Below are 9,998 nucleotides of genomic sequence, written 5' to 3' on the forward strand. Positions count from 1 at the left end.
TGTAAAGGTTTCTTCAGTCCGAAAGTGCTTATTCTGTATTTCCCTGAAAAGCCACAACTACTTGTGAAAAAAGATGGAAAAAAAATCCACCAGATGGGAAGTGCTTGATTTAAAGAAGTCAACACTAATTAAATAAATGTAACGGACATGCTGGATACCATATTACTTTCATGTAATTCGCAATATTTGAAATTCACTTGAAAGTTCACCACAGCCCACACGAGAGCGCCTTGCAGCAGCTGATAGGAACAAACACTCCCTCACATCTTATGCTCAGTTTCCCTCTGCTTCCTGACCCACTTCCTCTCTCAGCCCAGCCATAGGAAGGCAGGCTATCCACTTCTCAAGACCGTGTGCTGCAGCACAACAGGCAGAGGTTGATGTGTCTGGAATGGCAAACAAGTCTTAACACAGCTGTAGAGCTGTAGTAATGCTGACCTCAGGGTCGCTCTGTCAGCCTTCACCTGCTTTTGTGACCACAGCATGATTCGCACATGGGAAGAAGGGGGGACCCTCCTTCAACTGAGAGCTAATTACACATAGAAGCTGAGTAACCTAGTTAAAGACAGGGGCCAAGTATGTAAGTCATGCTGCCCTTTTGGCACACTAACCACAGTCATTACAATTCAAACTACCCTATTGTCATAAACAAGCAAATGAGCCAGTGGTGGCGCACAGACACAGCGATACACAAAAGAGTGTTTGGGAATTCATGCAGCCACTAGTGACTCTTTACAGAGACTACTTATGACTGCCAAATGGGAATAAAGGAGACAGCACTGAGTATTTAATTATCTCCATAAAACCTTCAGATTTGGAGTCAACAATTGTAATAAATCATTTCCAATGGTGGTATTGTTTTGATTGCTTTCAATCACTTTAAAAAAAAACCCAAAACAAAAAAAAAAACAAAAACAAATCATCTCTAGTTCAGGCGTTTGCTTTTCTCTGTTCAGTGCACCTGTTTATTGAATATGTACTGGCCATATAATGAAGTCAAAAAGAAAGATCTTGGCTTGAGAAGCTGCATTTGTGAAACGCAGTTATGTTCCTGTCCACCCCCCCCCCCCCCCCCCAAAAAACACCCTCATTCATTAATGGCAACACCCATTTAATTACATCTGTGGTCCAGTTGTGGGCAGTTTAATTAAGATATTGAGGCAATAAACCGTTTTTGACTGCAAGCCAAACAACACTTACATTTAATATACAGCTCTCCACGTATGATGAAGCAGAGGCGGTTTGGTGATGGTGGAAGAAGGGGGGACGCAGTAATCTATGCAACTGGGAGGTGCATCCACTTTCATGCTTTGACTCCTTCCCATTTCCCTTCCATAACACTGTGTTAGTGGGTCAGTTCTGAACCTAGCAGCATTTGTGTGAATACAATGGACTCGAAGAGGGTAATTTACTGTATGTGCGAATTAAAGACTTAACATTTGGATATTTTTTCGAGCCCATTGTTCAGTTTGAAAGAGACTACAATGACGCCAGCAGTGAATGCCAGGGGGCAGGGCGCGGTTGCACCTCGGCGTATGTGGGTCTACCGTTTGGGAGATAAGTTTTCCTGCCGCACTATGGCTAGCTACCCCACCCCGATCCATAACGTACAAACGGCACATTCCCTCCCTCTAAACCCAAGAGCCAAAGGAACAAAAATCATCTTTGTCTAGGGGCTAGAAAGTTTTTCAGCAATGTCAGTTAACTGCCGCTAACGGTTAGTGCTAGCTTTACCGAGAAAAAAAAAATGTTCCCATTACACAGACTGTCCCGATTCATTTTAGCTAGCGCATGCACTTTCGTGTCTGGACTGCTGTAGTTGGGTGTAGGGGAAAAAACGAAGATCGCCGCAACCAATTTAAGAGAGCGAAGCAGAAAAACGAAATATTCTTAAATAATCTACATCATCTTTAACCTACCTTCTGAGAGGAAAATGCAAGTATCTCCGAAAGCTGAATGAAAAAGCACAAAACCCAACTCGTATCCCAACTGATTTCTCCTCCCTCTGCCGGAGCCGCTGCTGCGCTGACACGAGCCGCTCTCTCTGTGTGCTCTTTCCCCTCTCCGACACAGGCCCCGCCCCTCCGCTGCTTTGGCGAGCGCTGCGTGGATTACTTTCTTTGAAGGACACAGCTCACAGCCAATCACAAGCATAGACCTCACACCTCCTTTCTTCAGGTTCCCACTTACTGAAAATGACTCTTAAACTGTGTGTTTATGGCAGCTTCATACCATTTTAATCTCTATTGCACGCCGTTATGTCCTCCTGTTATCCATTTACTACATACTGGTTATTATATACATATTTTTCTACAACCATATGTTAAGAAAAAGCACAATTTCACAACCCATTTAGATGAACTGCCAAATGCAACTCCTTCATGATCCAGGAGGATTTCATAATATGGCATGAGGCTGAGGCAAAAATAGCTGGATAGTCTGGCTTTATGCATGCACATCCAGTTGTAAGTGAGTGGGGGCAAGCTGGCTGATACTATTAGAAGGATACACACACACACACACACACACACACACACACACACACACACACACACACACACACACACACACACACACACACACACACACACACACACACACACACACACACACACACACACACACACACACACACACACACATACACACACACACACAAGGCATGTGGCTAAGTTGGCTAACAAAGTTGGATTAAATTTCTTAGGCTTTTTCCAACATCAATAAGCAAAAAGTGTGATTCAGGATGAAGCAACACCAATACCTGCTTAGTAGATACTGAAATTACATTTCACATCTCCATAAGAACACATGTAAAAGTACTGCAGAGGGTCATCAACACAGCCCAGAAGATCACTGGCTGCTCTCTGCCCAGCCTGGAGGTCACTGCAAACTCTCGGTACCTCAGCAGAGCTGGCAATATCATCAAGGACCACTCTCACCCCAGCAACCAACTGTTTGAACTATTACCGTCAGGCCGACGGTACAGGTCACATAAAACCAGGACAAACAGATTCAGGGATAGCTTCTTTCCCAGAGCTATCACCGTAGTAAATAAGCACAAAAACAATTGAACCTATTCCATACCGTCACTGTCATTATATTATGCTGCTATTCATACTGTCATTATATTAATGCTGCTATCCTGTATATATTGTACATACTATTGTTTGAGTACTTACGATTGGTTTTTTTTTGTACTTTTTATATTTTACATTTATATTTATTATTGAAACTTGCACCAAGGGAGTGGCACTCCAATTTCGTTGTACTCTGTACAATGACAATAAAGGCTATTCTATTCTATTCTATGTACCCCAAGTGTAAAACAGCACCACGAGATGGCGGTATTTTACAAATCCAGAGACACTAGAAAACAGCCGTGGTCTATCAGGCATCCTTTCCCAACATTTTAGGGCTCATATGCCAGAAAAACTTCAATAAACACGGACATTGATTCATTTTCCTGCTATCCTGGTACTCCCAGTTAATTTGACGCTGCAGTAAATGGAGTACTGCACAAAAGTCTTAGTCTTATTTTAGTTCTGTTTTTTTGCACAATACTCAGCTGAATCAGTTCCCAGTTCATTCTGCAACAAGAATGATGACCTCTAAAAAATTACCAGGGTAATAAGCAGTCCTGCAACAAATGATGGAACAAAAGTGCACCCGTACACTAAAAAGAAGTGGTGCTGCTTCAAATGTAAGTACCAAATATTTCATTTCTGATTTATCCCGGATTTATCCCATATGCATGAAAAGCAATTTGCATTAATATTTAAAGATCTTTGATTTTAGGCTTAGATTTAGCCTCCTTACACTCTGCAAAGTACTATGTATGTTACAGTGTAGATTTCAAATTACTTACCTTTTCTCATTGATGGCTTCCTCTCGATGGGCTTCTCGGGGGTTTTCTGAGCAGAATCAAAAGCCGCCTTCATCTGTGCCACCTTCACGGACTGGTTCTGCTCATCCGACTTGAGTTCAGCTAGCTTTGGCCGCTCCTGGTGCTGCAGCTTTTCATGCAGCTGAACTGTCTCCTTTATGAGTTCAGAGACGGGCCTTGATCGGGGAGTGCCCAGGGACTTGTTTCTCTCTGAGATAGAGTCATCATCATAGTCTTTGCCAGGTTTTTTAGCAGTATCTTCTGGAATCTTGTTTTCTGTGTTAAGCATCATATGAGCATCCTTCCTCATGCTGACTGAGACTTGGTGGATTTCCTCTGAGGTAACCTTAACACCTGAACTCGAGACTGAGCCAGCATCTGCAGCTAGTGCAACAGTTTTCTTCAGGGACTCTTTTCTCCTGACCGACCGACTATCTGCCTTTTCAGAGTCAGATAACTGTGGGTTGCTTTTGCTCTCAGCATCACTTCTTATCTTCAAAGGAGGTCTGAGAGTACTGGTGTCTGTCTTTTGCCCATCATTCTTTGTAGGTGGAGACAGAGAGGAAGGTGCAGATTCCTCGCCACTCACTTCACTTTTTTCATGTGAAACAGCTGATTGTAAATCATCCGAGCCTACACCCTCAGAGAGGCCTATATCTGCCTTTATCTTCACATCCTGCTTGTTTGAAGCATCAGTTGAGTCTATGTCTTCAGCTCTGAAATCACATGATTTTGGGCATGAGCTCTCAAAACAAAGCAAATCTGAAGCTGCACTGTGAGTAGAGATTGCTTGTTTCACATCCAGGTCTTTACTGGTGTAATCTTTTGTTGCATACTCTGCTTTATGCTTATTGTGTATCCCATCTGCAGAGGAGGACAAAATCCCCTTTATATCACTTTCTGAAAGATCAATCCAATCACCAGGCGATGCTAATGCTGAACTGTCAAGGACCTCCTTTGCACTTACATCTACAGGAACATCTGAGGTGTCCTTGCAGTCAGTATGAACTTCTTTTATTTTAGAAAGGGATGGTGTTGCCTCCTTTTTATTCCTCTTAAGCAGCTTCTCCAAAATAGAGCTGGGTTCAGTGGAAACTGGATTCATGTCAGCTGTATCCACGTGTGAATAAGCCCTTGCCAACTCTCTTTGGTCATCGGTGGCAGCTTCATGTTTAGTTTTACTTTCTGCGCTCTCCTTTGAAGGTCTACAGTGAATGGTATCACTCACGTCTGATAAAGGCGCTCTCTGAAGGCTGTTTTTCAAAGGATGCTGGGGTTGAGGTGGGGGTTCTTTCCCCTCACTCAAGCGGCCCACTGTTCCCGCGCAAATCTTAATATCCTCATTCTCAACTTTATGCATCATAGTTTCATTCGGATCCTGAAAGTGCAGGGACTCACTTCCTGCATGAGCTCCACATCTGCTGCTCGTCTGCATCATAGATCCCCGTTCAGAGATGTGAAAAGAGCTTGCGTCCTCTGGGTTTTCACCTTGGTTCTCCTCATGTGGTAATGTTTCCTCTGCCGGATACTCCATCTTGATCTTTTTCTCACTCTTGATCTGACTGAACCGCTTACAAGCTCTTGCACTTTCCACAGTTTTCAAACTGCTCTTGCAGTCCTCGTCCGTCTCATGTGGGACCAGTGGAGCAGTCCTCCCTCCTCCTCCTCCTTCCTCCTCCTTTCCTGCAACCCCTCCCTGTCTCACCTCTCTTGCAGCAGCAGAACTCTCCCACACATTCATGTGCTCCTTACTAGAAGGTGTTGTTGGCTCCTGATCCTGAAACTCTGGCTTTACCCCGGAGTTACTGCCCTCGTCTTCACATAATGTTTCTCCCTTTATGACATCACCTGCATGACTGCCCACACATTCAGAGTCATGGCTGGGCTTCGCCTCCTCCGATCCTTCACTGAAACCTTGCTCTCCTCCTTCCACTTTGTCTAGATTCTGTCCCATGATGGTCTGTGGAGAAAGACACGATGTTAATCTCACAACAGTCGACCAAATCCTCCTTCAATCACACACTGAAAACTGAAATAAACAAAAACAGTGAAAACAGAGGAAGAAGTGAGCAGACACTGTGCAGCACATTGCAAACACTCATAGTCACACGGGCCATTTTCATGGAGGTGGTTAATTGCCCACCTTATTACTTTAACTGCAATAGTATAGTCCCTGTTGACTATTTAATGCACTTCCAATGTCTGGGCCAGCTTGACTTTAAGTCAAATTACATTTGCAACATTAAGCAGTGAGCTCTCCTGTGAATTTCCATACTTTGTTTTTCAATCGATCAGTAATCCAGTAAATGTATGAATCAGGGTTTTTTTTTGTTTGTTTGTTGTTGTTGTTGTTGTTTTGAGCATCACAGATGATGAACTGTTACTTGCAGTCTGTCTCAAAAGAATTTAATTAGTTCACATTTCTTTAGCTGAATTTAGCAAAAGTGTTAAAGATTACATAGTTTTTCAGGCACTAAATAATATTTCTCAAAGACCTACTAGCTGAAAACTTGGCATATCTCAGCATGGTGTGCAATGTGTGCTTAAAAACATCTGAGGAAACAGCAGATGTGCAGTATCTAAGAGTCATGTCCTCAAAAAATAGAAAAAGAGTCCAGCCCTTTAGTTGATGCATCTACAAGTCATGGTACAACAGTGAGTGTCTACAGCTATCTGTAAGACACGGGCGGAGCTCTGCCATGGATTGCAGCTGCATTTCAGTCAGTGGTGCTGGACATCTTGTCAAAATTGATGAAATTAAGAACGCAAAAGTATCTTCGGATTTTGATTTTATTGCCAACAGCTTAATTTTTCCATCTTGACAGTTTTACTCGATAGAAGAAAGAAAAAAACAAAACAAAAAACACACATTGTGGAAAACTATCAGTCATGGATTGGTCTCCCCAGAGCCCTGACATCACCATTATTAAAGCATGTGAGATTATGTTGACAGAGAACGGAAGAAAAAGCAACAGACATCGAAAGAGGAGCTTCAGAGTTCAGGCCGTACTGAAGAATAAAGGTGGTCATAGCAGATATTGACTTTCAAGCTCAATACAACTGTACAAACACCGTTTTTTGCTTTTTATACTGTGCAGCTCTGCAGATGTTTCAATAAACTGCTCCACCTATTTCCAGTTTTCCCAGAAGAATACAAAGATATGGTGGGTGGCTAGAGACTTCAGCACAGTGCTGCATGTTAAATGTAGGGAGATGTGTATATTCATTTAACTGAGGGTCTGTGTTGTATATCAGCAGGCTTCTCCGGAGAAACATTATCCTCCACAGCTGACTGCAGCTATTGCTCTTACAAATATGATGGAGGTGTCATTGGTGCTTATGAAGATAAATGGTCAGAAAATATTACAGCCTTAGCAAGAGGAGGTAAAATGAACTATTATTAAGCCAAGCATAAGGGGGGGGGGATTACAATTACGCTGAAGAGAAACCTTTCCATGAGTGTGTCTAATTGTTTAATGGGTTACTACCCACCAAACTGCAGCAGTAAGCAGAGAAAATGGTTAAATACAATGAACAATGATCTGGACACGGAGTCTGTTTCCTGTCTACGGCCTCATCACCCATCTGTGTGACAACATATGACTGCTCTTGTCTTATCATCTGACAGGCCTGCATGCTGGCCAGAGACATGTTGAAAGGGGCTAATGTTATCACAAAGCAATGGTGGCATAACTCTGTGGAGAAGCTGTGATAATGAAAGAGAGTGCAGATGTGCATGATAGCACACATAAAAGGCAGAAGGAGATGTGAGGACATCAAGTGAAAACAAGTGACACGTCTGCTTTCCTTCACGTCATGCGGCCTAGTCAGGTTGAAGCCAGTGTCGTAGCTCAGTAGAATTCACATTCACAGATTATCCTCCACCTACTCTCTCACTCATTGTAGGGAACCCCTTCCCTTAAGGCATTTCATCCATGCTAACAACAATTCGTGAATTATCCGGTCTCATCCCTCCTGAATGCCCAAAGCCCATCACTTGATCCCCATGTGCTCTGTTGCTCCAGCATACTCAGACATCCAGGAATTCAAAACCAGTGAGGCACAAACCAAAGTTTCAGCATGTGGAAAATACACAACTTACTGTTTCCCTAAGCTTTGATAAGCACAAGAGAGCAACAAGCCTAGCTTGCTGCTCCCAAAATACACTGGGCGTAATATTAAATATTACGCCCAGGAATATGTTGCAGCTGACACTTACCAGTTAGACGCTGTAGCCAAGTCGATCGCTCCTCGCTCAGGACTGACAGAGTGCTCTTTGTTGGTTGTTTGGTGATGATCGGTCCTCCCTCAAATAAACCAGCAACAGGAGCCTTATATTACATCCATGTGATGTCACAGCACATTTGACTAATAAGATCAGGGGGCGCTTGGACTTGTAGATTTATTTTTTGCTGTCTTGGAGATGTAAAATTAAATATCTCTAACACTGTTTGGACACACGGTTTATGAAGAACAGAAATAGTCGATCAGAAACAGAAATCATCAATCATCACTGGGGGAGGGCAGTCAGCAGCACAGTGTAATTGCAACAATGGATATGTATATTCAATGGCCACTTCATTAGGTATGCCTGTTCAGCGAAAACATCTAACCAGCAAATCACATGACTTGCAGACATGACATGCTGAAGTTTGAACTGAGCATCAGAATCAGGAAGAAAGGTGATTTAAGCGACTTTAGAGGTGATATTGTTGTTGGTGCCAGAGTTTCAAAAACTCAGTTGTCTGGTTCAAAATGCCTTGTTGATGTCAGAGGACACGGTAAATCAATTAACCACTGGTTGCAACCAAAGTATAACTTCAACCAGTGGAAGTCCACACCAGGTGTAACTCCTGCCAACTAAGGAGAGGAGACTGAGCCCTCGATTATTTTATGAGCACAGTGGATAACGTGTCATGTCACAAAGCTCAAACTGACTTCTTAAACATGACAGTGAGTTCACTGTACTCACATGGCCTTCACAGTCACCAGATCTTAATCCAATAGAGCACTTTGGGATGTGATGCAACAGGAGAGTCAATATGCACCAAAATCTCGGAGAAATGTTTCGAGCATTTTGTAGAATTAAGACAACCTGTGGGGGGAGGGGCCACCCTGGTGCTAGCATGGTGTCACTAATAAAGTGGCCAGTTTGTGTATATTTGAAAACAACAGCTTCAGTGGAAATGACAAATACAAGTAGATGAGAACAAAGACATAAGACACAAGGCAGACAAGCCCCACTAGCAAATATAGAAAATGACTTAGTTTGTTTTTGCTTCAATATGAATCTGTGTGATCAGGGTGAAACACAGGCCTACTGTAGGACACAGGCAGGACTGTTGCTATTTTACTCACTTCAACCCACTTGGAGGGTGATTACGTTTGCTAACTGTGTTAAAGTCCAACCAATTGAGGCTGTAGATTAAACGTGTAATGCTGTTGGGTTTTTAAACAATTTCCTTTTAGATTTAATTCCAAATCCTTGCATGTATTTTTCTTTAATTGTTTACCTTTTGTCCGTGTCTTCTGTGTTTCCTCGCGTCTTCCTCTGTTTGTCGTGTCTTAATTATGGCCGCTTCCCCTTTTAATTTGGTGATTGCTTTTCCTTGTGCGCTTATTTCCTCCTGCTTTCGAATACATTTCTTGAGTTTGGTTTAGTTTAGTTTTATTCCCCTCCTTCTGCTAGATAAAAAAAAAGTTGATTCGTGTTTTTATTTGTGTTAACATTTTTTTATAATTTAAATAAATTAAAAATATATATATGTGTGTGTGTGTGTGTGTGTGTGTGTGTGTGTGTGTGGGGGGGGGGGGGGGATCTGAACTTCCTCGGACTCTTACCCAAGTGTTACGAGCTTAGCATTTTTTTACACCTCTGTCCAGCAGTTAAGAAAAGCAGGGTTGTTGTTTTTTTATGTTGTGTCTGGGATAAACCGTGAGCATTTGTATGCCCAGGGGAGTGGGATATTATCTGAAAACAGCTCTGGCCATTTCTTTTGTTTGCGCTTGGTTACTGGAGTAACGTCCCAAACAGGATGTGTCCTCAGATAATAAAACAAAACTGGAGGTGCTGCAGCCAAGAATTCATCGGCAGACGAAGGGGAAGAGGGGCCCG

The 9,998-nt window shown here is 42.7% G+C and overlaps 1 protein-coding gene across 2 annotated transcripts in view; it reads right to left on the bottom strand.

Annotated features, from left to right (window-relative positions):
- Positions 1 to 9,512, bottom strand: part of LOC113033280 (coronin-1C) — a 39,383-nt gene extending 29,871 nt beyond the window's left edge. Inside the window, exons 1-3 of one of the 2 annotated variants that reach the window (XM_026186931.1) lie at positions 9,397 to 9,512; positions 8,103 to 8,190; positions 3,866 to 5,843 (exon numbers count right to left, since the gene is read on the bottom strand). In XM_026186931.1, coding sequence (XP_026042716.1) covers positions 3,866 to 5,837 — 1,972 coding nt within the window. In that variant the 5' untranslated portion in view covers positions 5,838 to 5,843; positions 8,103 to 8,190; positions 9,397 to 9,512. Of the gene's footprint in view, positions 1 to 1,919; positions 2,069 to 3,865; positions 5,844 to 8,102; positions 8,191 to 9,396 lie in introns of those variants that run through there. The other variant, XM_026186933.1, reaches the window with a different exon arrangement.
- Positions 9,513 to 9,998: the final 486 nt, after the last annotated feature.

Source organism: Astatotilapia calliptera, chromosome 12, assembly GCF_900246225.1.
Source record: "Astatotilapia calliptera chromosome 12, fAstCal1.2, whole genome shotgun sequence".
In the NCBI taxonomy this organism is placed as follows: domain Eukaryota; kingdom Metazoa; phylum Chordata; class Actinopteri; order Cichliformes; family Cichlidae; genus Astatotilapia; species Astatotilapia calliptera.